We start from the raw sequence: 20,663 nt of genomic DNA on the forward strand, positions 1-20,663 counted from the left end.
TACCTTCCAAAGTGATTCAGACCTATATCGTGGGTGCCACAGTCATAATGAGGGAAGTATGAGGAAGGATGAGGTGTGAGTGTTATGAAGTAATTAGATATCACGTATCTATTGGGTTTTATTTCTCTGACATCCCTGGGTCGTGTTATATCGGTGCGATAACTTGCACTCTCTCTCTCTCTTTCTCTAATGCCCACATGACTTCAGAAAAACGACCAGGATACCAGAAAATGCGTATATCATCGGTGATTTTTACGCCTTGGACATATACAAACCTCGAACACTCCAGCATAAGCACCTCAGGTGGAGATACACACCTCACCATCGAGAGAAGTGAGTCCTACCCCACACCATTGTCGACATAATGATAGCAAATGGACAAATCTCTCCCACCCATAGAAGATACAGGAGACCCGTTTAATTCCACGTTCGTCACTATATCAACCGCCCCAGTCCTCGTGCCAAGGCCCTGTTCAGTGAACTGGTAGACAAGATCTCCCTCGTATCGAACCTGAAGAAGGGGATGCCGAAGACATAGACAAAGCGGTGTGATACAGGCGAAGAAAGCGACATCAAGTGCTACACTTATCACGAGATACAGGATATTATCATCCCCATCTCCCGCACCATATATTAAAGACGCTCTTTCACCGCTATTCTAACCCATGCCATTTCCCACGGCTGTGTATATATATATATATATATATATATATATATATATATATATATATATATATACGTATATATATATATATATATATATATATATATATATATATATATATATATATATATATATATCCTCCAATGGATATCATGTGCATGCCGACGACGCCATATAAATAGCGATGGGAAATAGCTTACCCCTAAACTCCACACTTCAGGTGTAGGTTGAGGCTACTAGAACAAATTCGGTAAGAACCGGTGCATCAAAACACATGAACTCATCACAGTGGCGTTACATGAATGAAAACAAATGACATTAACATCAAAGGGTATACAGGATACCATACCAGAAGAGCTTCGACATCCTGGGAGTCATATAAGAGCATTACGAGGCCAGGTAATCGAACGTACCACCAAGTACTGCTACCTTGTAGAGGCCATGATCATATCCTTCCCAACCTACTGTGGCGTAGGCTGAAAGGAGAAAATGTGGCGTAGGCTGGAAGGAGAACATGTGGCGTAGGCTGAAGAAGAAAATGCAGCATATAAGAAAATGGGTCCGTAGAAGGAAATGTGTGGCGTAGTCTAGAAGAAAATGCGGCATAGAAGAAAATGGACTGTACAAGGAAATGTGGCGTAATCTAGAAGAAAATGCGGCATAGGCTGGAAGAAGGAAATATGGCTTAGAAGAATATGCGCCGTAGAAGAAAATGTGGCGTAGTCTAGAAGAAAATGCTGCATAGGCTGAAAGAAAACGCGACGTAGGCTGGAAGACATCATAAATACAGTAGACACGCTGGGAGACCTGACCACCAGCATAAATCATGGGACCCCACCGTCGGCTCTCCTCCACAGGAAACCTCGCCCCCCACAGGAGGCCTCGCGCCACACAGGAGGCCTCGCCCCACACAGGAGGCCTCGCCCCCCCACAGGAGGCCTCGCGCCACACAGGAGGCCTCGCGCCACAACAATACTGAGCCACTCAGTCATGTACACACTGAACGAGGCCCAGCTGAGGTACCTGATGTTCATCCTCCTGTCCCTCACGAGATGAACAAAGTAGAGGACCGTAACTCATGCCCTCCAAACACACGCACACACTTGGTCTGCCTCCGGGGGAAAAAGGGGATATAAAAATCTCTCTCTCAGATACACACACACACATACATAAACACATGGCGCCATCATGGTGATGCAGGAAACAGCGTTTAAGCATTATATATATATACATATATATATATATATATCTATATATATATATATATATATATATATATATATATATATATATATATATACTATCCTACTCCAAGCCTGGTAACCCATCTTATCGACCCATCCTTTAAGGGAGGATGAACAGCTGGGGTGAGTGCAGGTTAACTGCCCATACTAGGATTCGAACCGTTGATGATTCGACCGACCTATGAATGCGTCAGCCACGATAACCTTTTCATTACAGAGTACCAGTGACACTCAAAGATTATATACTCTCTACAGGTGATGGCTAGGAAAGGAGAGAGAGAGAGAGAGAGAGAGAGAGAGAGAGAGAGAGAGAGAGAGAGAGAGAGATGGGGTGGGTCGAAGGCGTAATCTAATACCCCATTATCCCCACCATAGGAGAAAAGACACAGACGCCCTTCCTCATTTTACTTTTTTATATATACCTTTTTTTTCCTGCAGTAACTTTGTACTACCGAAGGCTGATGGCGATGGAGAAACCACTTGATCATTTAAACCATAAACAAGCAGGGGGACTCATTTCGTTTGGACGTGGCGTGGGAGAGAGGGAAACAAAAATTATAACCCAGCTGCCCCCATCGCCTTGTTTACCTTTCATTTTGGTGTTAGTCGCCAGCGGCCACATTGGAGCCAGGAGTAGGGTCGGTTGCCCACCATATTCACGCTCAAACATCAGCTGGACACCCACCTCACTACCCTTACTTTAAAATGATTATATATATATATATATATATATATATATATATATATATATATATATATATATATATATATATTCAAACTATTCGCTATTTCCCGCGTTAGCGAGTTAGCGTTAAGAACAGAGGACTGGGCCTTTGAGGGAATATCGTCACCTGGCCTCCTTCTCTGTTCCTTCTTTTGGAAAATTAAAAAAAAGAAAAAAAAGAGAGGGGAGGATTTCCAGCCCCCGCTCCCTCCCCTTTTAGTCGCTTTCTACGACATTCAGAGAATACGTAGGAAGTATTCTTTCTCCCCTATCCCCAGGGATAGCATATATATATATATATATATATATATATATATATATATATATATATATATATATATATATATATACCCTAGCCAGAGCTAAGTATCCATTGTATCGACTAACTCCTTAAGGGTAGATGAACAGCTGGGTTGACAATGGACCGACTGCCGCAATCACGATTCGAACCTATGCGCTCGACCCTGGGCGGCCCGTGAATGCGTCATGGTCGGAAACGCTAACCGCTACACCACGGGACGCCCTCATGGTCTGATCCCATGTGGGTTTCCATGGGTTAGGCCCATGGTAGCACCATACGCAAGTGGGGGCTGATTACGCCTTGCTATGGTAGTCGTTATAGTAGACATGCCATGGTTGTTGGGGGAAGTAGATAAGTAGTTAAGTAGATAGCTGTTATGGTAGACCGACTTTCCATGGTGTGTGATATGGTGTAAGGTGGTAGAAAGATCCTCTACCATGGGGGAGACTAGCCTGGCGTAACCCACCTACCATGGGGGAGACTAGCCTGGCGTAACCCACCTACCATGGGGGAGACTAGCGTGGCGTAATCCACCTACCATGGGGGAGACTAGCGTAGCGTAACTCACCTACCATGGGGGAGACTAGCCTGGCGTAACCCACCTACCATGGGGGAGACTAGCGTAGCGTAACTCACCTACCATGGGGGAGACTAGCCTGGCGTAACCCACCTACCATGGGGGAGACTAGCCTGGCGTAACCCACCTATCATGGGGGAGACTAGCGTAACCCACCTACCATGGGGGAGACTAGCGTAACCCACCTACCATGGGGGAGACTAGCCTGGCGTAACCCACCTACCATGGGGGAGACTCAACCATGTACAGATGAGCTGATATAATGTGTTTTCTCTCCTGCAGGATCCTGCGGGACGCCAAGAAGTTGAAGAAGATGGAGACAGATTGCTTCCGCGGGATGGGCCGCTTGCGGACTATGTAAGTTCTGTGTCTCTGATGTTTTCTGTGTGTGTCTGGGGGTCGAGGTCTGTGTGTCTGAGGGTCAAGGTCTGTGTCTCTGATGTTTTCTGTGTGTATCTGGGGTCCAGGTCTGTGTGTCTGGGGTCGAGGTCTGTGGTCGTGGTGATCTGTGTGTGTCTGAGGGTCGAGGTCTGTGGTCGTGGTGATCTGTGTGTGTCTGGGGGTCGAGGTTTGTGGTCGTGGTAATCTCTGTGTGTCTGGGGGTCGAGGTCTGTGTCTCTGTTGTTTTTTGTGTGTATCTGGGGTCCAGGTCTGTGTGTCTGGGGTCGAGGTTTGTGGTCGTGGTGATCTCTGTGTGTCTGGGGGTCGAAGTCTGTGGTCGTGGTGTTCTGTGTGTGTCTGGGGGTCGAAGTCTGCGGTCGTGGTGTTCTGTTTGTGTCTGGGGGTCGAGGTCTGTGGTCGTGGTGATCTCTGTGTGTCTGAGGGTCGAGGTCTGTGGTCGTGGTGATCTCTGTGTGTCTGAGGGTCGAGGTCTGTGGTCGTGGTGATCTCTGTGTGTCTGGGGGTCGAAGTCTGCGGTCGTGGTGTTCTGTTTGTGTCTGGGGGTCGAGGTCTGTGGTCGTGGTGTTCTGTGTGTGTCTGGGGTCAAGGTCTGTATCTCTGATGTTTTCTGTGTGTGTCTGGGGTCCAGGTCTGTGTGTCTGGGGTCGAGGTCTGTGGTCGTGGTGATCTGTGTATGTCTGGGGGTCGAGGTCTGTGGTCGTGGTGATCTGTGTGTGTCTGGGGGTCGAAGTCTGTGGTCGTGGTGTTCTGTGTGTGTCTGGGGGTCGAGGTCTGTGGTCGTGGTGTTCTGTGTGTGTCTGGGGGTCGAGGTCTGTGGTCGTGGTGTTCTGTGTGTGTCTGGGGTCAAGGTCTGTATCTCTGATGTTTTCTCTGTGTGTCTGGGGTCCAGGTCTGTGTGTCTGGCGTCGAGGTCTGTGGTCGTGGTGATCTTTGTGTGTCTAGGGGTTGAGGTCTGTATCTCATGTTTTCTGTGTGTGTCTGGGGTCGAGATCTGTGGTCGTGGTGATCTCTGTGTGTCTGGGGGTCAAGGTCTGTATCTCTGATGTTTTCTCTGTGTGTCTGGGCTCCAGGTCTGTGAGTCTGGGGTCGAGGTCTGTGGTCGTGGTGGTCTGTGTATGTCTTGGGTTAAAGTACCTGTGTCTGGAGTGGGCTTTGTGTGTCTGGGGTGGGAGTACTTGGGTAATGTGTGTCTGGAGTGGAGGTCTGTGTCTGTGAGGGTCTGTATGTGTCTTGGATAGGCTTTTGTGTCTGTGAACATCTATCAATGTCTCTGTAATTGAGATCTGTCTCTCTGACGGTCTGTGTATGTGTGTGTGTGTGTGTGTGTGTGTCCGGGACCCAGCTTCAGAAAGGCTTAGTTTGAGAGAGAGAGAGAGAGAGAGAGAGAGAGAGAGAGAGAGAGAGAGAGAGAGAGAGAGAGAGAAATTCCTGATCGCTTTCGTTTGTATGTATGTGGATTTCATTGCTTCTCTTTCCTCCCTTCTGTGTTGTGTGTGTGTGTGTGTGTGTGTGTGTGTGTGTGTGTGTGTGTGTGTGCCTATCCTATGGTGCGAGGTCAGATTCAGTGAATCCCCAGTGATTCGTAAATTCCCAGATTCAAGAATGATGTGTGTTTGTTGTGTTCAATTGTTGGCTTGTGCGATCCATACGCGCGCGCGTGTGTGTGTGTGTGTGTGTGTGTGTGTGTGTGTGTGTGTGTGTGTGTGTGTGTGTGTGTGTGGGTGGGTGACAGTGTTAGCTACATAACATGTTGTATCAAGGCCAACTCTGTACGAAACAATAGAGTCTGTTCCACAATAGACGGGTCTATGGGCTTCATGTGATAACAATTATCTCTACGTTCCTGATTCTTTTGAACAATGTTTCATAATGTTTAGGTGTACTCGAATAAGATGTTTATGGAAGTGTTTATGGGTTCAGTGTGTTTATATAGCACGGTAGGTTTGTTCTTTATGTACAGTTTGATATATACCTACATATTATCTGTACATGCTGTGTGTAGTCTACTTGCTTAGCTGTGTACATGCTGTGTGTGTAGTCTACTTGCTTATCTGTGTACATGCTGTGTGTAGTCTACTTGTTTATCTATGCACATGCTGTGTGTAGTCTACTTGTTTATCTATGCACATGCTGTGTGTAGTCTACTAGCTTATCTGTGTACATGCTGTGTGTAGTCTACTTGTTTATCTGTGTACATGCCTGTGTGTAGTCTACTTGCTTATCTGTGTACATCCTGTGTGTAGTCTACTTGTTTATCTAAGCACATGCTGTGTGTAGTCTACGTGCTTATCTGTGTACATGCTGTGTGTAGTCTACTTGCTTATCTGTGTACATGCTGTGTGTAGTCTACTTACTTATCTGTGTACATGCTATGTGTAGTCTACTTGTTTATTGTGTACATACTGTGTGTAGTCTACTTGCTAAGGTGTGTACATACTGTGTGTAATTACCTGTTTAGTTCCGTAAATGCTGTGTAGTCTGCTTGCTAAGCTGTGTACATACTGTGTGTAGTTTCTTCTGCCTAGCTGTGTATATGCTGTGTAGTTAACTTGCCTAGTTGTGTACATATTGAGTGTAGCCTTCTTACTGTGTACATGCTGTGTAAACCTTCTGTGCTTACATACTTCTGTGCGAACCTGTTGTGTGTATTCGCCTGGTGTGTATGTACCTGTTGTAAACACATACCTACTGTGTGTACCAACTGTGCAGACTTCTGTGAGGTACGTACATGCTTGGTGTGTGTACATGGCACTGGTCTGGCATGTAGACCTGTAGCCTGACTTGAAGTACTGGAAAGTGACTGTTGACCTGGTACCTGTAGCTCTTACTGACCTGCCGTGTGGACCTAGGGTGACCTGCCGTGTGGACCTGGGGTGACCTACCATGTGGACCTGGGGTGACCTACCATGCGGACATGGGGTGACCTGCCGTGTGGACCTGGGTGTGACCTGCCGTGTGGACCTGGGGTGACCTAGCGTGTGAGACTATGACCGACCTGAGGAGTGGACCTGTAGCAGACCTGTCATGTCGACCTGGCGGGTGTATCCTATAACTAACCTGCAGAATGGACCTGAAGTACAGGTCTGCCAGCGACCTGGAGTGTGGATCTGTAGTTGACCTGACCGTTCGGCCATACCACTGACCTCGTGTATACACACAGGTGGCAAACATTGGTAGGAGGTGGGAGGACTTTACCTATTTGTGGTAGGAGGTGGGAGGACTTTACCTATTTGTGGTAGGAGGTGGGAGGACTTTACCTATTTGTGGTAGGAGGTGGGAGGACTTTACCTATTTGTGGTAGGAGGGAACTTTACACGCCTGTGGCCCTGTTTCTGATCCCAATTTTCTTAGAATTCTCCAGTAGTAGGAGCGCCAACCAAGCCTCCTTGTTCAGCTACTTCCTTAAGGCCAGCTCAGCCATTTTGGTAATGAAGTCTCTTCCAGTTTCACGGAACGTCTTCATGGCCTCTCAGAAATTCATACGTGTTACTGTCACCCTTCAATCTTCTTTCTTCCCACAGGACCGAAATAAGGGCCTTCTTCCTTCAGTTCTTGCATCATATTTTCCTTACATTTCTACAAACACTTTTCGGCACTTCTATGTGGCTTTGTATACGAAGGGACAAGACCGTTGTGGTATTCTGTGGCCGATGGCGAACACAACTCGTGTACAGAGCTACCCGAACATTGCCACTTCCCATTACCTGAAGGCGATTTGGATGTGGAATAGCGTAGTTTGCCTTCCACTGGGTCCACTTCTTTGGCGATAAGTTTAGAGAGATTGAGAATTCTTGGTTCAACTGATAGTACGACTTCCCACTTCCCATCTTCATAACTTTACAGTCTTTAGGATTGAATTTCACTCTTGCGTCTTGGCTTGGTCTCCTTGCAGTGTTTCAAAGTCCCAGTTGTACTCCAGACGTATTTGATAGTTTTGGCATCATCATTGGCTATACAGAGATGAGAAGCTGCCTCGTTTGACAGATGATAGACACAGATCAGAAACAGTGATGGCCCCAAGACCGACTCTTGAGGGCCACCGCGCGTCACCCTCACCCACCTTGAGAAGACTCCTTTGACTTGTGGTCTCTGTTCCCCTCTATTTCCAGTAGCTGGCTGTCGATTCATTCCAGTAGCCCTTCTCAGACTTCAGTCAGCTTTAGCATTAGCCTTCTGTAGCGGACGGTGTCAAAGGCCGTCCAAGAACATACAGTCCACCCAAACATCTTTTTCATCTGCGACGTTGCTTACTCGATCATAAGATTCCATCAGGATCGTCACAAAGGACCTGCTATTTCCGATTCTAAATTGTCTGCCTCTCAGGTAGCTCGCACTGGTCAGGTGCTTCTCTCTCTTCTTTTTAAAGATATTTTTTTCATTTATCTTGTAGGGTCATGTTCGTTAGGGATACTGACTTGAAGTGCTGGGCTGTATCTCTTCTGTTCTGTTTGAACACTGGTGGGAGGTTGGCTCCCTCCCATTCTCTAGGAACATTCCCCTTATTCAAAGCGATTTCCTTCATTCGACAATGGTTTAAACAAGGGTGTCTGTATGTTCTCTGAGTGCGAGTGGCCTGATACCATCCAGTCCCTACATGCTTTGTGTGGGTCAAGGGCCTATACGAGCCTCCTCGTTTCCTCCAGATATATTTCGATATTTTTTATAGTATCTTCCTGGCTGACAGCCATTATAACTTCAGGTCTTTGAGGGCAAACACAATCTGAAACACTGGACTGAACTACTAGCAACGAGAGAACCTCATCCGTGCCACTAACTTTCCTCTCTTGTGTGGTCCATAATCTAATAACCTGGTCCTGTTAGGCTGGCCTTTATAAGCTTGTGAAATGACTCTAATGTTCTTTGTTGACTTGTTCTCTGCGTATGTCCATACCTCACTTCCTCCTCCTTCCATGTGCTTATGAAGTCATGTCTGGCCATACTCTTGTATCTGGCAAATGCCCTTCGACTCCTTTGTTCCTTACAGTGTGCGTGCTCTGTAGTCCCTTGCTTTACCTCTATCTGTTAAACGCTTCCATCATGCTTTTTTTTTTTTTTTTGGACACCGTCCCCTTTCTCACGATGCCTTACTGCTGGTACATATCTCCCCACGTCCTTGGAACGAATCTCACAGAATCCAATACTCTATACCCAGGTTATGGAATTCAGCCTCCTATCTGTTGCCAAACTTGGTAGTTTCCTTGGTTATATAACTTCCTTTTACGGAAGGCGTCTCATTTTTTTTTTTCAAGGCTTCCTATCTTTACTGTGGAATCCATCTCAGGTGATCCTTATTTTACCCAAGTGGTGGTCCATAGGTGGAGCTTCAAGGCTGGTGTGTGGGAACGTTACATCTGGTCTCTGACAAAAAGGTTCTCCTACCACACACTCTAGGAACGTGTGGCTGACCTGGTGTGTGTCTACCTGTGGTTGACCTGGTGTGTGGGTGACCTGGTGTGTGGCAGACTTGGTGTGTGGATCTTTGGTTTATCTGGCCTGCAGACCTGTACAGGGCTGACCTGTTGCATGGACCTTTGACTGACCTGGTTCGAAGACTTGCCACAGACCTCTCATGTGGACCTGGCCTGTCCTGTTGTATGGACCTAACACTGACCTGACGGATGGACCTGTCAGTAACCTGTCGTGTCGACTAACCTGGCTTGTGGATGTACGGTTGACCTGGCGTGTGTACCTATGGATGGCGTGGTGACCTGTGACTGACCTGCTCTCTGTCTCTCTCTCTCCAACAGATACATAAGCCATGCGCCGCGGTTGACTACCCTGCCGCCCCATATCTTCCACGCCTACCTGCCCAGCCTCAAGGTCTTGTGAGTAGCCAACTCTCACTCTCTCTCTCTCTCTCTCTCTCTCTCTCTCTCTCTCTCTCTCTCTCTCTCTCTCTCTCTCAAACCTCTCACTCGTCTCAGGTCTACTCATTAACAGCTCCTTTTTTTTTTCCAATCTATTCACGGGAACCCCAGTCGGTTCGTCTATTCCTTTACATCTCCTTCAACATCTTTAGTTAAAGCCCCTTTGCCCTATGATGCTGCCTGAAGAGACATATCAACATGATCAGTATTACCTAAGAACCCCTTTCTGAAAAGGTCCTGGCGGTACTTCAGAACCCCTTTTCCAGGAGCTCTTGCCAGCCTAGAAGCTGTACTACAATCAGCAGCAGGGAGAGGATGGACTCCTTTGATGCGTGAGGTTCTCTGACGAGACTGTTCTCCGTCAACCGACAATGATACAATCTCGTCAAAGATAACTGTTCAAATCATGGTTATCGCCTCGTTCAACCCTGTTCACATCATGGTTATCGCCTCGTTCAACCCTGTTCACATCATGGTACGCGCCCCGTTCAACTCTGTTCATCTGAATTCTTTGCCCCATCCATTAGGATCCTCATCTGTTCTTGAAACAACGTTTTCTACACTAAATTGCTGCTTATGTTTACCTCAACCCACAAACGTTTCTGGGACCTACGTTTCGTCTGTGGAGCTCACGAACGTTTGGGTCAAGTCAGGATCAAAGGTTAATCAGATCACGAACGTATGGTCATCTCTTCATAAAGCTTTTGCGGCCCAAATAAATGTTCACTCGAATGACGAACGTTTATGTCGTTTAAAAGAAAAAACGTTCACTCCAGCCACGAACGCGTGCACTGTTGCCAGTGCAAATCGCGAACGTTTGCTGAACACACAAAGCACAATCAACTCTCGAGCGTTTAATCAAACGCACAAACGTTTATCACAAACGTCTGCACAAGCTGTCACACCTTTACTCAAATAGGAACGTCTGTGAACGTTCACACAAACCTAGGAAACGGCTTTGCATAGCCCCAGCAGAGACTTTTGAATAACATGCAAATACCGTTGCAGCTCTGGAGCATTTGTGCCGCTTAATCTTGCACAACTTCTGAACGTTAGCCTGAGTTACGGGGTATATGGGGCCGCTGGGTGGAAATTGGTTCCCAGGACGGGAGTCCCCCAGACGAGACGTAGGTGTCCCCTGGTGTTAGTGGTGGTGGGTTGGGGAACCGGGAGATAGGACTGTATATGTGCCAGACTGGATCTCAAGATGTTTTTAAACGGGAGATGCTGAAGAGGAGGAGGAGGAAGAGGAAGAGTAAGAGAGCAAGAAGAAGAAGAAGAAGAAGAAGAAGAAGAAGAAGAAGAGTAAGAGGAGGAGGAGGAGGAGGAGGAGGAGGAGTAAGAGAGTCAAAAGAGGAAGAAGGAAAAGAGAAGATGATAGAAGAAGAAGAAGAGGAGGAGGTGTAGATGAAGATGGGGGAGGATGAAATGAAGAAAAGAAGAAGAGGAAGAATAAGACGAAGATGAAGAGAAGGAAGAGAGGTAGAAGGAGGAGGAGGAAGAGGAAGAAAAAGAGAAGGAGTAGGAGGAGGAAGAGGAAGAGGAGAGGGAGGAGGAGGAAGAAAATGGAAAGAAGCAGACGACAACGAAAGAGGGTGAAAGAAGGAAAGAAAGAAAAATGCATCAATTTCTCTCTTCTTTCAGAATCATCTCTCGTCAGCACAATGAAGGAATGAGGTACCAGAGGTGATGACTGGATATGCGTCAGTATATTCCAGATGCGTATCAGAGGTGATGACAGGATATGCGTCAGTATATTCCAGATGCGTATCAGAGGTGATGACAGGATATGCGTCAGTATATTCCAGATGCGTATCAGAGGTGATGACAGGATATGCGTCAGTATATTCCAGATGCGTATTAGAGGTGATGACTGGGTATGCGTCAATATATTCCAGATGCGTATCAGAGGTGATGACAGGATATGCGTCAGTATATAGTGCACACTGTACATCGAACATATTGCATAGCGCACAGTATGTAGCGCACAGCGTATAATGTATATAGTTTATAACTTACAGTGTATACCGTACGATGTATATTCTGGGTACGTGCTCGAGTTTCTACGACTTCTTATGGGTATACTACACTTACACTTTAGTAATACACTAATTATAATCATGTATGATTTTCCATTATTCATTATTATCTTATAACTGTATACGTCAATTATTCTCATGTGTGCAACAAGTATATCTTTAGTTTGGATAGGATCCAACCCACTTTCTGTTCCAGCCAGGAAGGCAAGAACGAAGCGCCTCAACACTCTGTGTTCACTTCAATGTTGCCATAAGTGATCCATAAGCCTCAATGTTGCCATAAGTGGTCCATGAGATTCAATGTTGCCATAAGTGGTCCATAAGCCTCAATGTTGCCATAAGTGGTCCATAAGCCTCAATGTTGCCATAAGTGATCCATGAGATTCAATGTTGCCACAAGTGGTCCATAAGCCTCAATGTTGCCATAAGTAATCCATAAGCCTTAATGTTGCCATAAGTGGTCCATAAACCTCAATGTTGCCATAAGTGATCCATGAGATTCAATGTTGCCATAAGTGATCCATAAGCCTCAATGTTGCCATAAGTGGTCCATAAGCCTCAATGTTGCCATAAGTAATCCATAAGCCTTAATGTTGCCATAAGTAATCCATAAACCTCAATGTTGCCATAAGTGGTCCATAAGCCTCAATGTTGCCATAAGTGATCCATGAGATTCAATGTTGCCATAAGTGATCCATAAGCCTCAATGTTGCCACAAGTGATCCATAAGCCTCAATGTTGCCACAAGTGGTCCATAAGCCTCAATGTTGCCATAAGTAATCCATAAGCCTCACTGTTGCCATAAGTAATCCATAAGCCTTAATGTTGCCATAAGTAATCCATAAGCCTCAATGTTGCCACAAGTGGTCCATAAGCCTCAATGTTGCCATAAGTGGTCCATAAGCCTCAATGTTGCCACAAGTGGTCCATAAGCCTCAATGTTGCCATAAGTAATCCATAAGCCTCACTGTTGCCATAAGTAATCCATAAGCCTTAATGTTGCCATAAGTGGTCCATAAGCTTCATGTTGAGATAAGTTTTTCATAAGACTCAATTTGCCATAAGTGATCCATAAGCCTCAATGTTGCCATAAGCCTCCAGCTCAGGTGTAATCGTTGATTCTGAGTAACTCAGCCGGTCCTCCGTGGTGTACCGGTTAACGTTCCTGACCACCGCCCAGGGTCGAACGCATGGGTTCGAATCCTGGCTGCGGCACTCGGTCTACAGTCAATCCAGGTGTTCTTCATCCACCCTTAGAATTTGGTCGATAAAATGAGTACCTGGCTCAGGTTAGGGGATATATATATATATATATATATATATATATATATATATATATATATATATATATATATATATATATATATATATATATTATCCCTGGGGATAGGGGAGAAAGAATGCTTCCCACGTATTCTCTGCGTGTCGTAGAAGGCGACTAAAAGGGGAGTTAGCAGGGGACTGGAAATCCTCCCCTCTCATTTCTTTTTTAATTTTCCAAAAGAAGGAACAGAGAAGGGGGCCAGGTGAGGATATTCCCTCAAAGGCCCATTCCTCTGTTCTTAACGCTACCTCGCTAACGCGGGAAATGGCGAATAGTTTGAAAGAAAGATCGTTAATGAGATGGCCTCAGTTGCCTATGCCGCTTCAGCTAACACAACAACAGCAACAAAAAATAGTCGCTACTGAGTTTCACTACGATGCTGTCGAGGGAGCCAAAGAAATATGAGGCACAGAGCCCCTCTCACTTTATCACCTGACACTGTGCGCTACGTCCTCCCTCTAACTCTCTTAACCGGGGCATAGCTCTATGCTAACAATGACTCAGTCTTTTCACCATCCTGTCTCACATTATGGAAATTTTGGATACCATCCCTAACCTTCAGTATATAACCTGGGCAATGGAGTATGTGTTATAGAGGGCAGTAGGGTTGGGGTGAGAGAGTCTTGTTAAAACAAGGAGGGCAATGGTGGGCTCCTCGTTAAGACAAGGGTGGCAATTTGGGTGTCCTTGTTAAGATAAGGTGGCTATAGGAGGTCTTTGTTTAGACGAGAGGGCAATGGGGACCTTGTTAAGACGAAGAGGAGCATTGAGACCCTTCTTGCCACAGACCATCAGGTCTTCTATCATCTATCTCTCCCATGTACTTCCATGCACCCTCCTGGGATGCCCAGAGCACCATCTTCCCTACTGCTGACAGTATTTTGTCTTCGTCTAAAAATCCCTGAGTGAAGAATTATGTTCTCGAGAAAGCCCTCACTCGGGGCTATGGGAAAGCAGGGGTAAGGTGGAGCAGGATTTGAGGTTGCTGTGGGTTTGGGAGGAGGTAGGGAGGAGCCTGAGTGGATTGTGTGGGGAGGCTCTGGGGACGAGTAGGGACGGGTTGGTAGCGTTAGTGACGTGTGAGTGATGGGGAGAGTACTGGGGTGATGTGTGGGTGGTGAGGAGAGTATTAGGGTGATGTGTGAGTGATGTGATAGTGGTGGTGATGGGTATGTAATGGGATAGTGGTAGCGGTCGTTGCAATGCAATAAAGAAAAACTGATGGAGGTGGTAGAGGTTTAGTGGGGAGAACGACTATGTTACTCACTGGTGATGTTGGGGGAGAGGAAGATGTAGAACCCATGAGAACCCGTACCCTTGTAAAGAGAGACTACAGTAAGGTTTCTTCACCCATCCTTAAACTATGTTTGCTATTGACCTGTGTGTCCTGGGCGCACCTAGTAGCTAGAATATGATTCTCTCAAACCCTCCACGACCGGGGGGGCTTTGGCCAACATACGTGTTTGAAGCGGTTCATACTGTCTTCTCCAACGTCTCTGAGACAGAAGCATTCACTCCTCAAGTCTGAACCAGTTCTGAAGCAGTTCTTACTGACCTCTCCATAGCTCTGAGACAGAAGGTTTCACCTCTCAAGTCTGAATCAGTTCTGAAGCAGTTCTTATTGACCTCTCCATAGCTCTGAGACAGAAGGTTTCACCTCTCAAGTCTGAATCAGTTCTGAAGCAGTTCTTATCGACCTCTCCATAGCTCTGAGACAGAAGGTTTCACCTCTCAAGTCTGAACCAGTTCTGAAGCAGTTCATGCCGACCTCTCCGTGACTCTGAGACAGTATCTTTCACCCCTCAGTTCTCCTGGGTCACTAGTGATGTTCACTGACCTCACCGCCTCGACTGAGGTCGCCAGATGACTACGTACATAACCTTGGGAACCATTGAAGAGAAATAGTCTTCGTGTAACATGATACTTAGTGGCTCAATCACACTTTACACGTTCCATAAACAAGGAGTTGGTGTCGTAATTTGGGAACGCTCATGAATCCAAGAATCATTGTGGTTCATCACATCACGAATCCAAGAGTCATTGTGGTTCATCACATCACGTATCCAAGAATCATTGTGGTTCGTCACATCACGAATCCAAGAGTCATTGTGGTTCATCACATCACGAATCCAAGAATCATTGTGGTTCATCACATCACGAATCCAAGAGTCATTGTGGTTCATCACATCACGAATCCAAGAATCATTGTGGTTCATCACATCAAGAATGAATCTTTCTACGTCTACGGCGTGGTGGACCTCCACCTCGTGTACACTCTCCCAAAAAAGTATCTTCCCCCGGGCTGGGAGTTTCTAATGATTTACAATTGGCCAATTGAGATTAACACTTGCCTTTGCTGCCAACCTAATGCAGTTGTGTATATACTGCATCAGGTTGGCAGTGAACTCATTTCTTAACATCAGTCCGTCAGTTGTAAATTAGTAAAGAATTCAGGCCCGGGGGGCAGAGACTTTTTTGGGAGACTGTACGTTAGTTGGCTATGAGGCAGCTAGCAACAGTTCACTCCGGATTCCGTACCCCAAGACACGAACCCATATCGCATGTGAATCTCCTTTATATCGCATCTTAAGGCACTCACAGTCGTGTCTTCATCTCGGCGATCACAAGGGCTCTAACGCACTTATAGAAGTCTCTTATGGAGACTTTGTTTAGAGAACTGTTTTACCTCTCTCTCTCTCTCTCTCTCTCTCTCTCTCTCTCTCTCTCTCTCTCTCTCTCTCTCTCTCTCATCTATTTCTCTCTCTCTGACTTCTCTCTATGACCTCCTCTCTCTCCTCTCTCTCTCTCTCTCTCTCTCTCTCTCTCTCTCTCTCTCTGTATATATATATATATATATATATATATATATATATATATATATATATATATATATAAGATCATATAGTGCCTATGATCATAGCCTAGCGGTAGTGTTCCCGCCTGTTACGAAAGGGTCTCGGGTTCGATCCTGGCTGTTCGGGGCTTGTATGTTATATATATATATGTATATATATATATATATATATATATATATATATATATATATACATATATATATGTATATAGGTTATTATCATTATAATTATCATTACTATCATCATTATCAGTTTTATAATCATTATTATTATCATCATTATCTCTGTCATTATACTTAATCGCTGTTTCCCGCGCCAGCGAAGTAGCGCCAAGAAACAGACGAAGAATGGCCCATCCAATCATATACACACACACACACACACACACACATACACACATATGTATATATATATATATATATATATATATATATATATATATATATATATGTATATATATATATATATATATATATATATATATATATATATATTTTTTTTTTTTTTTTTTTTTTTGCTTTGTCGCTGTCTCCCGCGTTTGCGAGGTAGCGCAAGGAAACAGACGAAAGATATGGCCCAACCCACCCCCCATACACATGTATATACATACGTCCACACACGCAAATATACATACCTACACAGCTTTCAATGGTTTACCCCAGACGCTTCACATGCCTTGATTCAATCCACTGCCAGCACGTCAACCCCGGTATACCACATCGCTCCAAATCACTCTATTCCTTGCCCTCCTTTCACCCTCCTGCATGTTCAGGCCCCGATCACACAAAATCTTTTTCACTCCATCTTTCCACCTCCAATTTGGTCTCCCTCTTCTCCTCGTTCCCTCCACCTCCGACACATATATTCTCTTGGTCAATCTTTCCTCACTCATTCTCTCCATGTGCCCGAACCATTTCAAAACACCCTCTTCTGCTCTCTCAACCACGCTCTTTTTATTTCCACACATCTCTCTTACCCTTACGTTACTTACTCGATCAAACCACCTCACACCACATATTGTCCTCAAACATCTCATTTCCAGCACATCCATCTTCCTGCGCACAACTCTATCCATAGCCCACGCCTCGCAACCATAAAACATTGTTGGAACCACTATTCCTTCAAACATACCCATTTTTGCTTTCCGTGATAATGTTCTCGACTTCCACACATTCTTCAAGGCTCCCGGAATTTTCGCCCCCTCCCCCACCCTATGATCCACTTCCGCTTCCATGGTTCCATCCGCTGCCACATCCACTCCCAGATATCTAAAACACTTCACTTCCTCCAGTTTTTCTCCATTCAAACTCACCTCCCAATTGACTTGACCCTCAACCCTACTGAACCTAATAACCTTGCTCTTATTCACATTTACTCTTAACTTTCTTCTTTCACACACTTTACCAAACTCAGTCACCAGCTTCTGCGCGTACAAGCACATATACATACATACACATATCAACATATACATACATATTCAATAACAGACATATACATATATACACATGAACATATTCAGATTTGCTTGCCTTCATCCATTCTCGTCGCTACCCCCCAGACAGGAAATAGCATCCTCCCACCCTTCGGCGAGGTATGTATATGTATACTGTATAATTTCTTTTTTCTTATTTCAGACGCATCGTCTACACTGGACTAACTGAACTGCCTAATCTCACCCAATTGATTACCAAGACCATCATCCATATGGTGTAAGTTGACCTCCGACCTACCCTAGCTTCATCCATATGGTGTAAGTTGACCTCTGCCTTACCCTAGCTTCACCCATATGGTGTCACGCGACCTATGCCTTACCCTAGCATCATCCATATGATGTAAGGTGACCTCTGCCTTACCCTAGCATCGTCCATATGGTGTAAGGTGACCTCTACCTTACCCTAGCTTCATCCCTATGGTGTAAGTTGACCTCTACCTTACCCTAGCTTCATCCATATGGTGTAAGGTGACCTCTGACTTACCATAGTATCATCCATATGGTGTAAGTTGCTCTGACTTACCCTAGTATCATCCATATGGTGTAAGGTGACCTCTGACTTACCCTAGCTTCATCCATATGGTGTAAGGTGACTTCTTCCTTACCCTAGCTTCATCCATATGGTGTAAGTTGCTCTGACTTACCCTAGTATCATCCATATGGTGTAAGGTGACCTCTGCCTTACCCTAGTATCATCCATATGGTGTAAGGTGACCTCTGACTTACCATAGTATCATCCATATGGTGTAAGGTGACCTCTGACTTACCCTAGTATCATCCATATGGTGTAAGTTGACCTCTGCCTTACCCTAGTATCATCCATATGGTGTAAGTTGCTCTGACTTACCCTAGTATCATCCATATGGTGTAAGTTGACCTCTGCCTTACCCTAGTATCATCCATATGGTGTAAGTTGACCTCTGACTTACCCTAGCTTCATCCATATGGTGTAAGGTGACCTCTGACTTACCCTAGCTTCATCCATATGGTGTAAGTTGACCTCTGACTTACCCTAGCACCATGCATGTGGTGTAAGTTGATCTCCACTGGTTAACCACTGTAGGTAGGGTAGCGGGTCGGGAAATGGAGAAGGGTTTTAAGTGTGAGGGAGGATGTGAGAGCTGAGCTTGAACTCTGAGGGCAGGTCGTGAATCAGGGTCAGCAATGCTAAACATTTCACCACGTAAGCCCGTGTGTGTGTGTGTGTGTGTGTGTGTGTGTGTGTGCACTGGTTTGGGTATGACTGGGGAGTCGGGGAGATACATGGAGGGGAGTAGTAGCATCTGGTGTAGGGGAATGTCGGTGGGAGAGGGCCATTCTCCCCACCTCTCAGCCACTGAAACCACTGTACCTAAGCTGAGTGACCCCAGTCTGAAATGGGTCACATCTTCCCTGTGTACCGTGAACTTACACTGTGTACAGTCTGTGTAGCAGTCGCTGCGTGGGATACCATCTACAGTATACAAGGAGGAAGGACACTTACAATGTACAGTCTCTACAGCCGGGAGGAGAGACATCTACAGTGTACAGTCTCTACAGTCGGGAGGAGAGACTTCTACAGTGTACAGTCTCTACAGCTGGGAGGAGAGACTTCTACAGTGTACAGTCTCTACAGCCGGGAGGAGAGACATCTACAGTGTAAAATCTCTACAGTCAGGAGGAGAGACATCTACAGTGTACAGTCTCTACAATCAGGAGGAGAGACATCTACAGTATTCAGTCTCTACAACCGGAGGGAGGAGAGACATCTCTAGTATACAGTCCCTCTCCCTGGTTCATGATATCTCTCCTGGATGTCTTATGGAGACTCTCCAATTGTCTCCTTCGGCTATGAGGTTCCCAAAAGGGAAGTTCTCAGTCACTGCAGTCACCTCCCTCCGTGGTGTAGCGGTTAGCGTTTCTGACCGTGACACGTTCATGGGGCCGCCCAAGGTCGAGCGCATAGGCTCGAATCCTAGTTACTGCGTTTGGTCCAAAGTTAAGACCAGCTGTTCATCCATCGTTTGGAGTTGGTCGATAAAATGGGCATCTGGCTCAAGCTAGGGTATATATATATATATATATATATATATATATATATATATATATATATATATATATATATATACATATATATATATATATATATATATATATATATTCCTATGAGTCCACGGGGAAAATGAAACACGATAAGTTCCCAAGTGCACTTTCGTGTAATAATCAGCTAACACAAGAAGCACTGTGCCAAAGTCCCCTTATGCGTAGTTAAAGGTTCAACTTCAAACGACTGGCAACACCTTCAGCTTCGCTCAGATTAGATATTTTTATGAAATCAATTCTTTATATCATTTAGTGCTTATTCATGCCATGTTGTATATATCAGTTCATATATTGGATGACTGAGAAATCGTGCCTTTGTCTACGTAAAGCTAATGTCGCGTCCCAGCGTCAGAGAATCAGCTACTCCAACCAGAGCCACAGACGCCACCTCATCAACACCCTTCCTTCACCCACTCCCCACAACCCAGCAAAGCAAACTCCTCCCACAGGAGAGCACCAGGCAGGCAGCCCTTAAAGACGCTGTTATGGATTCTGATCTGTGACGACCTCCTTCCACTGTCAAACAGTGGAGAGCAAGGGCTTCAAGGCCCTGCATGCACACGCCATGGTAGACTCCCCCGAGTCCTGGTAGAAAGCGACCCTGGGCTATTGTTTTGGCCAACCAGCGTGAAGGATGCCACTTCTAGATCAAAGCCACGCCGGAGGTTGCCCGAGTCGTTAGTGCCTGCTGTGTGGGCAGCCGGGCCGATGGCCACAAGAGGGAGTTATCTGGTAAGGTTCACAAGGTTCTGCAGGGAGGACTGAAGTCTGATATCAGTCACGTTGTCTTGCCGAAGGGTCGCCACAAGTGCTTGCCACCGTCAAAGTCTCTATGAAGTGGGTTGACTGAGGAGTGGGTTCACCTCATCACACGACAGCATGAAGCGAATAGTTTTAACGATGGTGAGGATTCTACGACAGTGATGGTGAGGATGGGAGATGTAGGAACACTTTGGGCTACCTAAACACCACCACTGTCTCAACAGGCGTCTGCATCCGTCAGTGAGAGACGCACTGGTCTTCTACAGAAGCTGAGGTACTCGAAGAGGACCGTTTACAGAGAGAGACTGTGTCTTTCGTTGGAGGAATGAA

At 45.7% G+C, this 20,663-nt stretch overlaps 1 protein-coding gene across 1 annotated transcript in view; it reads left to right on the forward strand.

Moving 5' to 3' along the window:
• Positions 1–20,663, forward strand: part of LOC139764259 (uncharacterized) — a 73,159-nt gene that overhangs the window by 31,950 nt on the left and 20,546 nt on the right. The window contains exons 3-5 of the mRNA XM_071690755.1: positions 3,793–3,867; positions 9,660–9,737; positions 17,632–17,706. Of these exons, the coding sequence (XP_071546856.1) occupies positions 3,793–3,867; positions 9,660–9,737; positions 17,632–17,706 (228 nt within the window). The remainder of the gene's footprint in view (positions 1–3,792; positions 3,868–9,659; positions 9,738–17,631; positions 17,707–20,663) is intronic.

This window comes from Panulirus ornatus, chromosome 49, assembly GCF_036320965.1.
Source record: "Panulirus ornatus isolate Po-2019 chromosome 49, ASM3632096v1, whole genome shotgun sequence".
Taxonomy (NCBI): domain Eukaryota; kingdom Metazoa; phylum Arthropoda; class Malacostraca; order Decapoda; family Palinuridae; genus Panulirus; species Panulirus ornatus.